General features: G+C 37.8%; 2 protein-coding genes across 3 annotated transcripts; both read left to right on the top strand.

Annotated features, from left to right (window-relative positions):
- The first annotated feature begins 224 nt into the window (after positions 1-224).
- On the top strand, positions 225-11055 carry LOC6036524 (cleavage and polyadenylation specificity factor subunit 6). Of its 2 annotated transcripts, none has more exons than XM_038263266.1 (7): positions 225-542; positions 604-1317; positions 1389-1610; positions 1749-1809; positions 4998-5382; positions 5439-5747; positions 10264-11055. In XM_038263266.1, the coding sequence occupies exons 1-7, from the start codon at positions 477-479 to the stop codon at positions 10436-10438; spliced, it is 1932 nt and encodes a 643-aa protein (XP_038119194.1). In that variant the 5' UTR covers positions 225-476; the 3' UTR covers positions 10439-11055. The 2 variants fall into 2 exon arrangements, with proteins under 2 accessions (XP_038119194.1, XP_038119195.1); XM_038263267.1 differs by having other exon boundaries at positions 226-542; positions 1389-1556.
- A 5421-nt stretch (positions 11056-16476) lies between these two features.
- On the top strand, positions 16477-18655 carry LOC6036529 (bax inhibitor 1). The gene is made up of 3 exons (XM_001846522.2): positions 16477-16766; positions 17241-17694; positions 17876-18655. Exons 1-3 carry the CDS (start codon positions 16705-16707, stop codon positions 18080-18082), a joined length of 723 nt encoding a protein of 240 aa, XP_001846574.1. The 5' UTR covers positions 16477-16704; the 3' UTR covers positions 18083-18655.
- Positions 18656-19206: the final 551 nt, after the last annotated feature.

Genomic DNA, 19206 nt, shown 5'->3' with positions numbered 1-19206 from the left:
GCACGTAGATAACTCTATATCACCCTATTTCCACTCTTGAAAAAATCTCCCAGCGCGCCGCTTCACGATTACATCCGCTCGTAAAATCCCATTGTCGGACCCCCACCCGGAGCACGTTCACAGCATTTCTGACGTTTCTCACCCCTTCTGCCCTGCTGCAGTACCAGAATTTACAGTTGCTTTGACAGTTTTGCCCTGCTTCTTCTTCGGTTTCGCCGCCGCTCCGACTCTTGTTATTCCACTCTCTGGTTTGCGGCATTTCGCTTTTCCAGAAACCCGCGATTTTGCTCGTCTTTTTTCGCTTAAAATAGTTGAAATAAAGTGATTTAGTGCGGCTAAAGTGGTTTAGTTCGATCGGTGGACGTTGCGCGCATCGATTGGGCGTGATTTGGGGTGAACTTGGCCGGTTTTTGACGCGGGGAGAGGTGAAAGTTTGGGTTTTGGCTTTTTCTGTTGGATGCTGGCGGAGAAGAAAAATGGCCGATGGCGTGGATATTGATTTGTATGCGGACGATTTAGAGCAGGATTTTGCACAAACTAACGTAGGTGTAACGATGGCCTGGGGGGTTTAAGCGGTGACGATTAATTGGGTTTATTTTGTAGGATGAATTTGGTGGCGAGGGTGGAGATTTGTACGACGATGTGATTACGCCGTCCGGCGACCATGGCCGAAACAATTCCGGAAGAGGACCGTCGATGGACCGGTTGGATGGGTCGGACCGGAATGGGGACTACCATCATCATGGATCTGGGTCGATGAACCACATCGCCCGGAGGCACCAGCTTTACATCGGGAATCTGTCCTGGTGGACGACGGATCAGGACATTGCGGACGTGATTGGTGACGTGGGCGTGAATGACTTCCAGGAGGTCAAGTTCTTCGAGAACCGTGCCAACGGACAGTCCAAAGGTTTTTGCGTGGTTTCGCTGGGCTCGGAGAATAGCATGCGCTACGTGATGGAGCGACTTCCGAAGAAGGAACTTCACGGCCAAAATCCGGTCGTGACGCTGCCCACGAAACAAGCGTTGAACCAGTTTGAAAGTCAGCAGAAAACGAGACCGACTCCACCGGCCCAAAGTGGCGGCCAATCGAACGGACCGCGACCTCCGGCACCGGGCATGGGCGGAATGGGACCGGGCCCGGGTGGACCACACGGCGGACCAGGCGGCCCGAACGGACCTCCGGGACCACCCCGTATGTTGATGGGTGGCCCCGGCGGAATGCCACCGGGAATGCGACCCCCGCACAATCATCCGATGCCCGGACCGATGCACATGCAAGGACCACCGGGACCGGGAGGCCCTCCACGACCACAGGTGAGTCCACCGCAAAATTCCACCTTAAATCCGTGTGCTTGCTTCATCTGTTCCGTTTTCTCCGTTTTCAGGGCCCTCCGATGCATCACGGAAATGGGCCCCCACAGCAAGGTCCTCCCCGTCCCTTCCAGGGTGGGCAAGGCCAGTGGAACGGACCACCGCGTATGAACGGTCCGCCTGGACGGCCCGGGGGAGGACCGGGTGGTCCGGGGCCCGGTATGCCTCACAGACCGCAAATGGTAAATAGTCACCACCCATCACATCAGAGATCACAAGGTCACAGGTTCATGGATGTAAATATAGCCTTTCTCTTAATTGTTTCACATTACCAGTATCATCTCAAATACTCGCAATTAATTTCGAAAACCCCGCGAGGGACGGGTCATTAATTAGCGATTTTTGTGTTTCTTTTGTAAAATGTTTAATTCTAGTATCCGCCGTCCGGAGGACCACGACCCGACTGGAATGGACCGCCGATGCACAGAGGACCAGGTGAGTGACTGTTACCAGAAAAAGATCAGCTTAGTACGATCTATGCTCAACAAATCATTCAACAATTCCGTACGAAAACAGTTCTAGAGTTTTTTTTATTAGGTCCTATAAACATATCTCGAGTTTTTTTTGAAAAGGTCCTATAAACAAAATTTCCAATTTTTGCTTTTTGGGTGTTTTTAGAACCGCCTTGAGTCAGGGGTATTCAAAAACACCCAAAAAGCAAAAAGTAAAAATTTTGTTTATAGGACCTTTTCAAAAAAAACTCGAGATATGAAAGACAAAAGTTTATTGGTCCTTTTCAAAAAAAACTCTTGAGTTTAAAAAAACGAATCTACTAGGGTGATCCAAATCCGGGTAACCCCTGAAATCAAAGGTCGGTCCATCACTAGGTTCAAATCCAAATTTTAGTTCATTCTGACCACTCCCTCTCCCTCTACTCCTTGAACCTTGGACAAAACCGTCAAAAATGTACGGAGAAATGCGAAACAATTTTTTACCTCCGGAGAGTGCAATACTTATCAAATTCTGTTACACATAAACAACAACAAAAATAAAAAATCTAAAATTTACAAATTCTAATCTTGAAATATATAATCATGAATAAAAAAATATATATTTAAAAATAACAAAAAATCTGAAATTTTTAGATTCTTAATTTGAATACAGTCCAGACATCGAGTTAAAGCTCGATTATTTATCCAAAGTTCGATTATCCGTAGGTTTGTATGAGACTTCGGATAATCAAATCATGAACACATTTTTTTTCATATTTTTTTATATTTTCTTACTTTAAACATCAAAATCAAGTTCTGCGACCCCATTTCAGTCAAATTTGACTGGTTGAATGCCTATTAAATTTAATAATGCATTTTTTGAATATTTAATCTCCCCCATCTTGGATTTAAAAATTCTAAATCACTTTAGAGTAGTTTAGGGGTCATACTAAAGCTCAACAATAAAAAATAAGACAACGAAAAAAAAAAATCGAGATTTGATTATCCGAAGTGAAATTTTGCCAAGGCCTTCGGATAATCGAGACTGGACTGTATTCAGAAAAAAACCGTATATAAAAATCGAAAATAAAATAAAAACTGAAATTAAAAGAAATGTTCGAAGTCCTATTGAAAATTTTCAATCCAATCAAGAAATTTTTATCTTTCTCAGAATTTGTGTTTCTAACCTAAAGTATATTTGAGATGGCGGCATTCAAAAATTATTTAAAAAAATAGAATTTGGGAATTTCAGAATCAAACGATTTTTTAATTTTAGATTTTTAGAATTTTGGAACTTAAGGATATAGCATTGCTGCCCCTGAACGCATAAATGTCACATATGCATTTTCATCACTTTTGAGTTATTGATGCAGTTTGGTTCAAAATCGTGTGCTCTTTCAGAAAAGCCTACAACATCCAGTACTTTGGCTCAAGAAATCAGGAGGAAATCCTTTTTTTTCGCAAAAACTTAACACGTAAGCATACGGGACATTTATGCGAACATAGACAGATTAGCATTTGGAGGACCCCCCGCTTATCCCACTGTTTGGTGTGGCTGTATTAGACCCTCATCCAGAACAATAATCCAACACGGGAGATACCAATTAAGGAACTTTAGGATTTAGGAATTAAAGGACCCTTAAATTTAAAAATTTAAGCTTTTTAAAATGTTGAATTCTAGGATTTTTGAATTTTAGGTTTTATGAGTAAGAATTTTTAAATTTTTGTTTCTCGGATTTATTTGTAAATCAATCAATTCTTAAATTGTTAAAACCTTAAATTTTTTAATTTGATTTATTTTAAGCAGGGGTCCTCATTGCTCCAAAAAGACTCAGTCACTCGCGAGCACAAATCTAGCGCAACGAAAAACTGCTCTGATGTATTCCTTCCGTTTTTCACTTCCACACCAATCGCTACTGAAGACTCTCTCTTTGCTCTCCCTCTCACTCCAATCGGGTAGTACAGCGAATGGTTCAGAGAGACCGATTTCGTTAAGTCGCTCAAAGCTGACTGAACATAGTTTGCGAACGGCTTTGCTTTGATTATTTAAGAAATTGCTTAAAATCAATAATACGTTGCTGTTTACACAACATCAAAGACACATTTGACAGCAATTTCCACAATGCCAAATTCTAATTAACGGAAAACTGTTGTAGTGCAGGCCAAGTGAGCGCCGCGCTAGTATTTTTTTCAGGCTCTCTACTCTCTGAGCATGTTCGTGTGTGACTCGGATTGACGGACGGAGTAGGAAACGAAATTCACGAAGTATTGGTTTCGCTGCAGCGTGAAGCGATTGAGCAATAGGGACGTGGCGTTACATTGTGCTGCCATCAGGTTGTGTGAAGTGGAAAAGTGCTGAGTCATCGTCTAAAAAAAAGATAAAGTAGTCGGTTTCGATGGAGGAAAAGTGGAAAATATGGTCTAAAAATAGCGACGCTCCCCCCCTATGGTTGCGCGCTCCAGTCGGCAAAGATTCGTTCGATGATGAGTGAGTGATTTCTGATCTTTGAACTGAAAATCAGGAACCTTATTTTTAAGTTTAGATTTTCAAGATAGGAATCCTGATTTCACAGAGCAGGATTTACATAATTTTTCGTACTTTCTTCTGGAAATACAAGATTTCCAAAAACTCGAGTCGTTGTGTCAACATGGTGCTGGCTTCCCGTTTCACCTTAAGGGTAGATGGTGTCTTTCACTTTTGGGGCAATGACTGTCAATGATGGTTCTGAATTCAGGGCCCAGAAATAGTAAATTGAAATGAATAAATGATCACTATATGTAAAATGCTTCTACAAGCAACACAAAGAAACCCATTTTTTTGATTGAAAACTTCTGAATCAAGATTTGATTTTTTTCTAAAACAATCATGGCCGATCGGGAATGATGCCTTCCAGAGCCTTAAGATTAAAAAAAAACAGAGTTTCAAAAAGAAGTTTCAAAAATTTAGAGTTCATTTACCTAAACACCCAAACAATAAAAAAAATCAAGAAATAAAAAAATTATTTGTGGATTTTAAGGCAACAAATCGATGCCCTTTCTTATACTAACTAGATAGGAAAACCAGCAAGCTTAGTACAAGAGAGCACAGAGGAATCGAAATGCTATTGCAAATTTTGATCGTAATTTTTCGGGCCGCCATCGAATTCATTCTTTGTAATATGTAATCTTTAACATATTTTTTTCATTCTCCAGGTGGCTTCCCACCGGGACCGCCCGGACCGAGACAGGGACCCCCCGGTCACATGCAGGGCGGCCCGAACCGCGGCCCACCCATGGGTGGCCCCGGACAGGGTCCGGCTCCGCACGTGAATCCGGCCTTCTTCAACCAGGGCGGCAACCCCGGCAGTCACCCGAACGGTGGACCCCCGGGCCCGCATGGCCCGTCCTCCGGCCAGGGCCCACCGCCGCACTTTAACCCCCAGGGCGGAGCGGCACCCCGTGGACCGTGGCCCGGACCGGGTGGGAAACCGCCGGGTGGTCCGTTCCCCGAGCACAGCATAACACCCCAGCTGAGTGAGGCCGAGTTCGAGGAGATTATGACGAGGAACCGCACCGTTAGCAGTTCCGCTATTGCAAGGTAAGATCACTTTGATGACCATCGGGTTTTCGAGTTACTAATTGCGGTTCTTTCAGAGCCGTGTCGGATGCCGCGGCTGGGGAGTACGCGAGTGCGATTGAAACGCTTGCGACGGCCATCTCGTTGATCAAGCAGTCTAAGGTGGCGCACGACGAACGGTGCAAGATTCTGATTAGTTCGCTGCAGGACACGTTGCACGGCATTGAGACGAAGAGTTACAGCCGTCGGGAGCGGTCCAGGTCGCGGGATAGGTCATCGCATCCGCGGTCCAGATCGAGACGGGAGAGATCCAGCTCGCGTGGATATCGTGAGCGTTCGAGGGAGAGAGATCGCGGAGATAGAGAGCGCGATCGCGAGAGGGACGGGTGAGTTGTGTGATTGTTTGTTATGGCAATGAAGCTTGGGTGGCATGTCGACGGATAAAAGAAATAATTTCGATTTCTGCAGTCTGCTTTGTGAATTGATGTTGAATTAATTGAATTATTGTTCAATTTCCTAACCAAACTATTAATCCTAACTATATTCTGTTATTCGACATGCCATTCTAACTATAAAAAAAAAATATTTTTATCTCGAAAAATGGCAGAAAACTAAACATATTCTTAACAGTCCGTTTACGTGCCATTCGAGCGAGAATACTTTGGAAAGGTGTCATGCATTCTGAAGCTTGTTAAATTTGTTATTTGGTTTTTAATTGTTTTTTTTTATAATATAAAAAAATGGTCTTAAAAATTCCAAAATTCTGCTTTCCAGCTAAAAGTTATTTTTTGGTAAAACGTACTGTTTTTAATTTAAAACCATTTCAGAGTTAGTTCTGTAAAGGTTACATTTTTTTCATTTTTAAATTCAGACAAACAATTGCTAAGATAAGGCATTGCCAAGAATTAAAATTGGGAAACACTTTTTTACTTTCCAATAATATTTTTCCAAATTTTTTTTTTCAACATTTCAAAAAACATTTCCTGGGAAGACACGTTGCTGTTTTGGTGAAAAATGGCAAAAATAAAACGGACGGGGGTTTTTTTTTGCTCAAAATTATTATTATATTATTAATGTTCGGTAACTGGGCGTTGTTTAACCGGGCTGCTTTTTAACTTGAGTTAAAAAGCAGTCGAACGTCAAAAACCAAAACAAACCGAAATTACCGAGGGGTTAATGGATGCAAAAATCATGTTCGATAAATAAAACAACTTTTTTTTTTAGTTAATATTAAGTCACAATTAAAGAAATATTAAAAGTAAGCTTTGTAAATAAATTTGACTAACTTTTACGTTTATATTTCATCAGAAAAATATTATGCATCGGTGGTCCCCTCGTTATTTTTGTTAAGCCCAGTTAGCGAGCAGCATTCGATGACTGGGCTACGTTCTCAGCCCAGTTACCGAACAAGTACTGTAATCAAAAATTTAAAAATAATCTAACATAGTAATTAAAATTTAAAGATCTGGGAATTTAGAACATTTAAAATAAATTATTCAAGAATGCAAAAATTTTAAAAATCAAAAACTCGGAATTAAAAAAAACATAAGCTTTAAAATTTCTTAGAAAATTAAATTAGAAATTCATAAAAATAACCGAAAATTATAAAATACAGATATCTAAAAAAAATATTTTTTTAAGAATAAATTCCAAAATACAAAAATTTAAAATTCTAAAATTTGAGAATCAAGAAAACTTAAGATGTTAAATAAAAAAAAAGTAAAAAAAACATGTTTTTCAAAAATTCTTAGTTGTTCATATTTTAAAATGAGAAATCTAAATTAAACACTCAAAAAATTTGGAATTCAGAAATTACAAATTTCAAAATGTGATAATAAAGAATACCTAAAAATGCATTATGCAAAAATTTAAATTTTAAATAATTATAAATAAAAAAAATACATTTAAAAATTCAAAAATTAAAAAAAAAATTTGTGACGTAAATTCAGAAATTTTTTAATTTTAAAATCAGAGACTTAAGAAGAGAATCTAAAATACATGAATTTTAAAATTCAAAGATGCATAATGCAAAATTTTAAAATTACAAATTCAAAATATAATAAAAAATAAAAAAATGCATACTGAAAAATTCCATTATAAAAAAATCTATAAATTATGTACAAATAATCCAGAATGTGAAAATTAAGAATACTCAAAATTCAATAAATTTTGAAATTGAAGGAAGCAGATTGCAATATTTTAAATTTATAGATACCGAATTATTATTTTTTTAATCCAAAACAATAAAATAAATTAAAAATTAGAAAATTCAGAAATTTTTAAATTTTAAAACAGAGACTTAAGAAGAAAACCTAAAATTCATCAATTTTAAAAATCAAAGATGCATAATGCAAAATTTTAAAATTACAAATTCAAAATATAATAAAAAATTAAAAAAATGCACGCTGAAAAAATCCATAGTAAAAAAAATCTATAAATTATATATAAAAAAATCCAGAATGTGGAAATTAAGAATACTCAAAATTAATTAAATTTTGAAATTAAAGGATGCAGAATGCAAAATTTTAAATTTCTGGATTCCGAATTATTTTTTTTAAGTCCAAAATTAACAAAATCAATGAATTAAATATATAAATAAAAAAAATAGAAAATTCATAAATTGAAAATTCTAAAATCTGAGAATTTAAAAACCCAAAATTCATGAATTTTAAAATTCAAAGATGCAGAATGCAAAATTTTTAAATTATAAATTCTGAATAATAAAAAATAAAAAAATCATTCAGAAAAAAATATATATTTAAAAAACGACAATTAATAATTCCAAAATCTGAGAAATAAGAAAACCTTAAAATTCAAGAATTTCTAAATTCAAAGACGCAGAATCCAAAAACAAAAAAAAATCATTCAGAAATCCAAAATCGAAAATTCTGAAACAAAAAAATCATAAATCTGAGAATAAAGAAAATCTAAAATTCATGAATTTAAAAATTCAAAGATGCTGCAAAATTTCAAAATTCTAAATTTAAAATATTTAAAATTTAAAAAAAATCAAGTTCAGATATTTTTTTTTTTTTTTTTGGGAGGGTGATCCAGCCGCACATCGTTGATGTCGAAACCTCTAAACTGGGCCCTCGTCCTGTCACGTCCGTCAGTAGTCTTGTCGTACATTACAACTAGAATCAGATCTGCCAATGAATTAGTACACTTCGACCAAATAAACACTGACGCTGTATGGATCTGACTCTAGAATAAATGCACAGTTGTGTGTTATTCATAAGTCCAAAATGTTCAATTATTCATATAAGTCCAAATATTCATTTGCGGATAACTACCTAACTTGAATTGAATACAAGATTTAAAGCAACCTATTCTAAAGCTACTCTTATCTCAAATCCCCGACATTTTAATTATTAACCAAAAAAAAACGTTTCTTTTAAAACCTGTCTGGCTTCTTTTAAAAAAAAAATAACAGTTGATATTTTACAAGTCGTGAATTGAAAAAGAGACGACCATTTGTTCGTCAGAATTCCAGTAGATCCTCGATTCGCAACAATGGTCGATACAATCATAATCCGACAACCGTTAGTTCAACAGATCAACGAATTTAGTCCGATATCATTTCACTATTGATTGATCGAGATTCTATGGAAATTTTGACAAATCAGAATGGTTTTTATGCTACTTGAATGAAAATCACCGATTCTGATAGAATTACTAAATTCACTGTTACTAATTTTGTCCCTAAATAACTAAAGGCAAAGTATAAAAAGTTGATATTTATAGTTAAAATCCTAAATTCTACAAACACTATTTTTTAAACCCGCATCCTAACCTGACACCCACATTAAGATAGGGAAAAATCACATATGTAGCGGTTCATTGTACAAATGTGATATTTCCACTATCAGAGAACCTCCTTGTCTCGATGACAGCTTACCGGCCATCGATTAAGCCCTGAGACTACGCCAAAGTGGGTTCTCGCAGCATGAAGTGGTGTCCATGTGTAAAAATGGAAGCTTCAGCAATATACTGAACACTTCGATTTTAATTCCACATTGAATCAAATCATACTCTTTGCCAAACAAGCATCAAACCTATGACACTCATTATGACAAAGCCCAGGGTATCCTAAATACTCTAAACATTGATTTCAAAATTGTATGACAAACAGTAATTTAGACCCTACAATGCCTAGAAGAGGCCTCGGTTTCTGTTGTTTGAGTAGACGCTGGTTTCAGAGTTCATTTTTCAATTTAAAAGGGGTGGGAGACGACTAATTTGCTTCATGAACTCCTAATCGACCCTGGGATCACCTCTTGTGTTTGTCCACTGATCGCTCCTAGCTAGGTGTTACCTAGACACAGTGTTAGAGGCCCGCTTCGCATGGCAAAAATGTTGGCTGGGGGGAGGGTGATATTATCCAATGAATTTTATTTTTAAGCCAACATTGCTAACGGCGTTGAGATCTCTACTCATGCCCAGGGAAAAAAATCAAGTTCAGATATTCGGAATTTAAAAGTTTTATAATTCTAAAATAATTCTTAAATCGCGGAATTTTCATTTTTCTGAAAATTTATCGAATTTTCAGTAATTTTTAAATGTTTTTTTTTTGGTTTTGAAATGTTTGAATTCTTGAATATAAGTTTTTAATGTTTTTTTTTTATGTTTTACATCTTGTATTTTGGTTCATTTATCTTTTTTTTCTCTTAGCATTGCACCTCGGAAGGCACGTCGACGGAGTAAAACAACAGAAGTCGACGATTATGTGCAATTTTGCTCGCTTAATTGTATTATCTTAACATAAGGGAAAAAAATAAGCAATTTTTGTTGCTCGTCGACGTGCCATCCAAGCTAGAATGCTACAGGAGGGGCTATATAAGCTTGAGATATCTTTTTGGAATGTTTTTTTTTCGTCATTGTAATTTGAACTTTTTTCCCCAGCTCCCGCCGGTCCCGCCCCCGCAACAAGACCCCCGAGCACCAGGCCGCGGCCGACACCTCGGCGGACAACTCGAAGCGAAGCTACTACAACGACGATCGCTACAGATCGTCGGACCGCGAGCGCGAGCGTGACCGCGACCGGGAACGCCGCGAGGAGCACCGCTCGCGCCACTAAATTGACCCTGACTTGACTTTTTACGCGGTCCATCGTCCTCCGGGGTTTGGAGCTGATGGGGGAATCGGAGGAGGTGGACCAAGCAACCGCTCGTCGTATCTGTAGCAACTAGGGAAAATGTTAGCGTAATGAGAGATGATGGTGATGATGATTCTACTACCCAAATTTGAATTCGGAAACAGTACTGACTTCTACTGAGAGTACTCTTAACTACTAATTCCGCAGTGTCCGCGAGGGAGGTTTTGTACCCAACAGCGACTGGGTATCATCGGAGCGGTCAATTGTAGAGTTGGAAGCAGCAGGATTAAGCAAAAATACCCTTCATAATAACCCCCTCTCTCTTCATAAACATGAATGAATATCACTCAAAAGTAGATGTTGCAAATTTCCACTGGAAAGTATAAAGTAAAATTCTCCAACTAACAAATGCGAGGCGTGCGCGCGCGCGGATGGCATCGTTGAGCAGCAGAAGCGAGATCCTGACCACGACCGCCGTGGGATGAGGCAGTTCAGCGTTTGCAGAAGCAGCAGCACCAGCAAATAAATGAAGATTGTATTCGATTTATTGATTAAACTAATTACATTGATAACCAAAAAAAAAAAAGAAAGTAAAACCCTTTGTATTGTGTATTTTTCTACTAGGCTAAGCTGTAATTTATACACACTTTTCAATTAGAAGCTTTATTTTATAACCCTAATTTATTATAAAGTCACAAAAAAAGACAAATGTTTATTTTTCTGTTTATTTTTAATTTCGCTCTAGACTCTGTTCAAATTTGTACAACAAAAAAAAACATATTGTGTATTCAAATTTTGTTCACCACAAACTATATTGTACCTCCCTCTTCCAAAGCGCATTCTTCCCACTAAACACACTTGTTAAAACAAAGTAAAATACGCGCTTCTTTGTAAATACAAAAAAAAAAGACTGAAACCGAAATCTTGTACACAAACACACACACACACACCCACTCGTTATATTCCTAACGGGAATAATCCCCGAAAAAAAAACGAAAATCTGTGATAGTTAGACTGTAATTGTGTAGAACTTAGCGCGAAAGTAGGACTGGAGCACGTTTTGGCTAGTGTGCGATGACACTTTACTTTACTCAACTGTTTGTGAGTGATCCGGCTTGCTTTCCGGTGTAGGAGAAAGTTTAGAGCAAAAACACGACAACTAAAATTGTAAGACACCATGCACAAATGACGATTCTTTAGCTAAATTTTATCGAAATACCGTCGCAAGTCATTTGTGAATGGCGTCTCGGTGGTGCCGCTCTCGTGGTTTGTTGTTTTTGAGTGGTGTGTTGTTGTAAACGAGGAGTAGAATGTAGCTCAAACATGTTTGTAGTTTGATCCTGTGATTTTTGTAATTGTAAGTACTGGTTTTATACTATATTTTTTTCTGATGTACAATACTACTTTTGAGCCTGATTATGTTGGGCTTTCTTTCTCAAGAATAAACGAAAAATGTAACGTTGCATGAAACGAAATGTTAATTTGGACGTTACAATGGTAAGATAATTGGTGAAATCAAGTTTTGCAGCTCAAATAATAAATTTGAGTCAGTTTCGTGCTCTTAATCCTATTGCTTCTGTATTCTGTCAAGATATTTTTGTAATTTTAATCAATAACGTGCTCGTTGATTATGGGGCAACCGTATAATTTGTGATTTCAACAAACGTGTTAGAAAAGATACAAGTCACGTTTTGATTCACGCATCTTCCTCGATTTTGAAAAAAACAAATATTTTTTAAGTTCTCCACGTTTTGCACAGCAACCAACTAGGTAAGTTCCAGACTTTTTTATTCCAGAATTGCCGAATTAAGGACCCAATTCTGCAACAATCTGATTGTAAAAATAGTCAAATTTTGCGGTAAATAATTTGCTATACATTACTTTAGGGGATGAATCCGAAATTATACCTAAAGCTCCCGTAGTTTACAATACACTGAAATAAGTGTTACAAAACTATCGATGCGAAAAGCTTTGATTGATGTGCACCGTTAATGGAGCACCCGCAGTCGAGCAGTTTTTGACAGTTTGCTCCATAGAGTTATCTAAGCCCGATCTCACGCACACTAGCGCATCATTTGTTTTGCTGGCGGGTACAAAATTTAACCTCAATCTTTTTCGTGTACGTACACGCAATACATGCGCACGTAGATAACTCTATAAGAAATACATTGTAGAAAAAAGCAAAAACTGCTCGTATGGAAGTGCTCCATCGAGAAATTAACAGTGAGAGTGTGTGCAACATGGAGTTAAACTTTCTGTGAAGTTGCGCTGAAGATTACCATGGCACTTTGAAAAGTTTAACTCTATGTTGCACGCACACACTCTCACTTTTAATTTCTCGATTGAATAAAAAAAAGAAATACGATTTTGGACGGTTTCGGAAAATGTTTAATTTTTAAATCTAGTATTCTTTTTGAAAAGGTCCTAAAATATCGAAACCCATGGCGCATATGACGATTTGAAAAAGTTCTTTAGAAATATCTATTATTTGCAGTTAGCAAAAATTGAAGCATTTTAAGATTTTAAAGAACTTTAACTGTAATTTTTTCCTGTTTAGTTTTTTTATCGTTTTATCTTGTTTGATTTTATTATTTATTTAGTATTATTATTATTTATTGATTATATTTTATTTGCGTTGTTCTCTGTTGTCTGTTTTGTGTTTACATATTTTTTTTTTTCAATTATTTGGTTGTTTTCAATAACTTGCCAAGGTCCTTGGAGGAATTTATCAATAGAGATCTCCACGGTTTCTCTCACGCACACCATGATTCTGTGTTAGTATTTGTATTTAAAGTAATGTTTAGATTTTGATCGATAGTGATTGGCAGAATTCCAAGCAGCTGATTTTGTTTATACTATTTTTACACATACATAGGCAAATCGAGTAGATCAATCGCCTGTAAAAACCAGCTGTTTACCACGTGCTCGTGGTATAACAAAGGACACAGCTGATTTTGACAGACGAATCATTCTACTCGATTTTCCTATGTCTGCGTGTTACTAAACTCCAAACTAACTCACTCTCGCGCGTGGATATCTCTATAGAATGATAGTATTGTAATTTAAATTGTATAAAAATTGTTCAGATGCATAGTGTGGGATAATAAAAAAATCACTGCTCACTTATTTTACATAAAATATAGAAAAATGATGTTAGCGAAAAACACAGCCAAAGTTGATCCCAGAAAAAAATACATTTTTCAAAACATTGGCAAAGACACATAAAACAAGTCAAACTTCCAACACTAACATTTTCTTAAATTTAAAAAGAGATTGTACCATAGATCTTGTTCTTTAGCTGAAAGGGGTTTTCTCAGTAACTATTTATACATTTTCATATTTATTTATTTAAATTAAAAAAACATCTTAAGGGACCATCCATAAACCACGTTAACACGTGGTGTGAGGGGGGTGGGGGTTAGCGATTGTCCACGTTCCCTGCAAAAAAGATTTTATTTGTATGGAAATTGTCCACGATGGGGGATTTCAGATCTCCTACGTGGTTTATGGATGGTCCCTACACTCAGAAAAAAGTACTGGCAAAATCCATAAGAACGTCTTATGACCTTTCGACATCAGGATTTTATTCGGATGTCATAAGATTTTCTTATGGCTGGGAGGGGAAATTTGACAAAGCCGTCAATTAAGATTTCCATTGAGTTATCTTATGACATTCATAGATGGAATTGTGTACAGAATATATGGCAATGCTCATGGAGAATATATTAATAAACATTGTTTGTTATACCCATTTTTTCTTATTTTTAATTGAATGAAAACAAAAATTTATTTGAATTTTAAACGTATATATTTTTAAATTATCGTAATATAACCAAAACTTCATTTCCTTCCGCTGCTCGTCGTCCCGTGTTTTATGCAGCCTCCAGTTTAATCGTCTTTTGCTGGTGATTCGGCATGTTGTGCCGGATGGCCACCACCTTCGGCATGACCGCGTCAATCAAACTTAAACCGCTGCTCGGAACTGTCCTCACCGATGCTGTTCTCCGGATCCTTCTGGAGGATGCTGGGGAGGGCCGCCGGCGGAACCAACGGCCATTGATATTACCTAAAATACCAAAACAAAATATTCAACTTCGAACCAAAACCCACGAAACACCCGCCACAGAACTTACCTGTGTCTCGGAGGTCGCGGTAAAACTCATAGCGGCGGCGGCAGCTTTGTGAAGTATAGTTACCGGAACGAACTACGGGGCGATTTGGAGTAGCGAGCGTTTAAAATTGTCTGCTCGATCCGTCCTTTCGCCATCTTGAAATGTCAAAAAATTTCACACTAGCATCATACGCGAAAACCATTGAAAAATTACAGATGAATTCCATAAAATTTCTTATGAAGTCCATAGTCTATCAACAGTGGACCAAATACATAAGTGAAGTTTAGTTATAACCATATGAATTTATAGTGACGATCATAAGATTGTCTATGAAAATCGCGAGAGCCTAGTGGATACTCAAATCAGGCAGCACATAAGATGTATAGTCTTATGAAAATCTTACATTCTTTTTCCTCAGTGTGCCATACTGAAACTGTATTAAAACTACAGTGTCGTTGACATTTACTTACTTTACTTAATTTTTACCGTTTTTAGAACAACAAAAAATGTTCACTTTATTGTATCCTAGATTGTATCTCTTGTTTCTGTATCTAAGTTTTTCTAATCTAATGCCGAACCGAGCCCTCAGGGAAAGGGTGGAAGGAATGGACACCAAAATTCGATCGTACCGTCAATTGGGGCGAATCGAGACTATAGTATAAATAGGGACAGCACGTTTTAAAGCAGTTTAAATCTTTAAATTTGGAAATGAATGTACACATTTTGTAGCTCTGAATCTGGTCAAACCGAAACCACTCAAAAATACCAAAATGTTAGGCTGCAACATTGCTAATACAGCTATTCCAATTCGCCCAGATGAATTACGGTATCAAAATTACTTTGCACATTTCTGGAGTTTTTTTGAGAAGGTCCCTCGGAAGGTCCTATAAACCAAATTTTCATTTTTTTGCTTTTTGGGTGTTTAATAAAAAAAAAATTAATATTTTGTTTATAGGACCTTTTAAAAAAAACTCTAGAATTTGTCCAGATGCTTGCAGTTTACCATGACAGCTGTGGGAGTTTTACTCCATATCGTCGTTCCGAGAAAAACGCGTTTCAATGTTTGATTTTGAATAAACAAAAACCAGAGCACGCAATGCAAACAATAACAAACCCGTTTTGTTTGGCTGACCATTCTGTGCATTGTCCCGAGGTTTGGTTGAAGTTGGTTGCTGGAGTCCCGAGTTATAATTACAAATGTTTATGGTAGTCTAACTTGTACGTGTGTCAAACACGTTCTGTCCTGAAATCCCTTTGGCCAGTTGTCGCACTTACATCAATTTTCAGGGAGTGACAAGATAGCACGACATGATTGAAACTTCTTTTATATGTAAAGTGACAACATTGCACGGAGTTTTTTCGGTTTTTATTGAATATCTCAGGATTAAAATCGAATTCTTGAGATCTGTGAAGGTCAATCGGTGAGGCATTGTTAGCTGCACAAAGTGGCGTTTTTAACTCAATTTGGCCCTAAATGCACGTGCGACAAGTTAGCACGCCGGCGACGATATGTTACCGGCTCACATTTGTCTTATTAATTTCTCAATCGAGATATTAAAAGTGCAACAAGAAGTTAAAACATTCTGTCTTGCTTCGGTAAAGTAAAAGTACAGATTCATTCGAATGGACGAATCCGCTTTGTTTAAAAATGTTTTTTTGTTTTCTAATTAAGGAAATGTTATATAAATAAAACCTGCCGGAAAAAAATTCTTTTTCAATGAGATAACTAAAATAAATCCATTTCTTCTTGCATTTCTTCTTTAATCAAATTAAACCACATGAAAACTACCACAAAATTTCCCTTCGTGCACTCCGCCCTACACGTTGCCACAAAATTCCCCACAAAAGCGAGTAATTCCACGCACGCAGAACAACCCAAATCCAGGCCAGCTTTTAAATAGCGTGCACCCACCTTCCCAAAACGTCATTCGTGCAAGAGAAAAATCAGCAAACGGGAGTGTCAAGTCAAGTCGTGCGAGATTTTTACCAGGCGAAAAAAATATTACAAATTCAAGTCGTAGTTCGGTGCATCAGGTGGTGAAAAGGATTAATTTGCGAGTTTAAAAGTGCGTTTTGGTCGTGTTTTTTGGGGTGTTGAATCTTGAAAGTTTTGATCCGGACAAAGCAGCCACAACAATGGCCACGTCATTCACAAACTTTTCGTACGAGCGCTTTATGCGAAATATGGGACAGAAATTGTAAGTATTTTTCCATGGACTTTTACGGGAATGAGCGAGAAAATATTTTTTTTGAGTTTGATATGGTCCGATGGAGGTGCAAATTACACTTCCTCATTATCAGGCGAGTGATAGTGGCGATAATCAAAATACATGCTTATTGTTTGTGTGTATTTTTATTTGTCTTGATCGCAAAAGTGTCTCATTTGCAAATAACAATAATAACAGATTAGATAAGATCCATGTAATTTTACATGATTGATTATTAAAGCTTATTTTGAGATAATGCTACTTGAACTGTTTTATAAAGAAATTTAAAGACACAAAATTACAAGCTTGTTAATATGTGATGAGACAAACATCCGACCACAATCAATTGCTGCATCATCCTCTTCAAGGTCTTCGCAATAAAGCTTCTTCAACGATCGTCATAAACTCGAGTTTCTCGAAGTTTTTCTAGCTGTTCTAACAGTTAGTCTCTTCTCCATCCCCCAGGGAACCCAGCGTCCGTTACCACCTGTCCAAAGTGTACGCCTGTCTGACGGCAACATGCGCCGCGGCCACCGTCGGTTCGCTCATCCACCTCAAGGGCATCTGGGAGGCCGGAATGCTCAGTGGACTGATTGCCCTGGGGCTCGTTCTGGGCCTGATCTTCAACCCGGACAACGGCAAGAACTTTAACATGCGCCTGGGCCTGCTGCTCGGCTTCGGAGCCTTCACCGGACACGCACTCGGGCTGCTGCTGGAGCAGGTCATCTACGTCAATCCGGCCATCGTCGTAACGGCGCTCGTAGGAACGACCACGATCTTCACCAGCTTGAGCGCGGCCGCCGTTTTGGCCAAGCGCGGCAGCTATCTGTTCCTCGGCGGCATCCTGCTCAGCGTGCTGAACGCGATGGCCCTGATCAGCTTGGGAAATCTGCTGTTCCGGTCGTACTTTGTGCACGAGGTAAGAAAACAAAGTATTTCAATATTGACTCACGCTATTGCATCAGTGGGAAGCTAAACAGCTGAGCTCGAGCGTGTCGTGACGTCACGGCTAGACTAATAAAGCCTAACCACGTCATACGAGGCGCTTGTGTTGGTCAAAGTCCATCAACTCAATGTTTTTCTTTCCCCTCCTTCCACAGCTCAACCTGTACGTTGGCCTGGCCGTGATGAGCGGCTTCGTCCTGTTCGACACCCAGATGATCATGGAGAAGCACCGTCTCGGAAGCAACGATTGCATCGCCCACTCGCTGGATCTGTTCTACGACGTGATCGGAATCTTCCGCCGTCTGCTCGTTATCCTGACCCAAAAGGAGCAGAACAATCAGCGCAAGAAGAGAAACGATTAAGCGTTGTAGACAGCGAGAAAGAGAGGAAGATCTTTTGTACTGCTATTGCGCTACTATTGGTAATTGTAACAAAATAAACAAACATTTTAGAGGCAGAGCGACCTTTTTCAAATAAAGCAAAACAAATCTTAGAGAGGAAAGTGGTTAAACGATAGTTGTTGGTGTTGTGGCTGGAAATCCTCTTTCGGGGGAAAAAAAACACTTTTAGTGTATTTAGATATCGGACTACCCGTTAAACGGGGCATTGCGGTTCAGAAGTACGTGAACCATAATCCTGTGTGTTTGTAATTTATACCTACCAGAAAAAAATGATTGCATATAATCAGAATCGACTCGGCAGCAGCAGCGCCCAGTAATCTATATAAATTGGAAACTTTGGAATCTAAATCTATCTTTGTTAAATTTACCACTGTGTTGTTGCTCCTATTGATATTTTACTTAGCGATAGTTCATAACACGAAAATCACCCCACTTCAGCAAACCATTTGTCAGAAAAAAAATCAAGCTCATATTTTGATGCAAATCACAACTGTTTAGAGGTTCGAATAATAAAGGAAGTATTTATGGATTAAATTGCGATGCGTCTTTTATTTCAATCAATCTTAAATAAAGTCCCTATTGAGAAATTCTCAACAAAAAATCTCGAAAATCTATAAATGTATCGGAAAGAAATTTCTGATCGATTTGGTGACTTACGCTCGATTTTATAAATTAATTAGGAAAACACACGAAAAACACGTTCCAAAATACCAATTATTAATAAATTTTTATATCACTAAAATGTTTAATTATAATCCATATTTAAAAAAAGTAAACTGCCCATGTTCGCATAAATGTCCCATATGCAAAAACAGCAAGCTGAGAAAAACGCATTTGAAGTTTGTCCCATACATAAGGCTACGTGTTAAGTTTTCGCGAAAAAACTGGATTTCCTCCTGATTTCTTGAACAAAGTACTGGATGTTATAGGCTCTTTCGAAAGAGCACACAATTTTGAACCAAACTGCATCAACAACTCGAAATCGATAAAAATGCATATGGGACATTTCGACGGTAACATTTCAAAAGGCATCATGTACATTTTGACACTTTCTGGGTTATTGCATATTCTGAAAGTACTCCTAA

This window comes from Culex quinquefasciatus, chromosome 3 (assembly GCF_015732765.1).
Source record: "Culex quinquefasciatus strain JHB chromosome 3, VPISU_Cqui_1.0_pri_paternal, whole genome shotgun sequence".
Lineage (NCBI taxonomy): Eukaryota > Metazoa > Arthropoda > Insecta > Diptera > Culicidae > Culex > Culex quinquefasciatus.
Note: the sequence above shows the minus strand (reverse complement) of the source record. Positions and strands in the feature narration are given on the sequence as shown.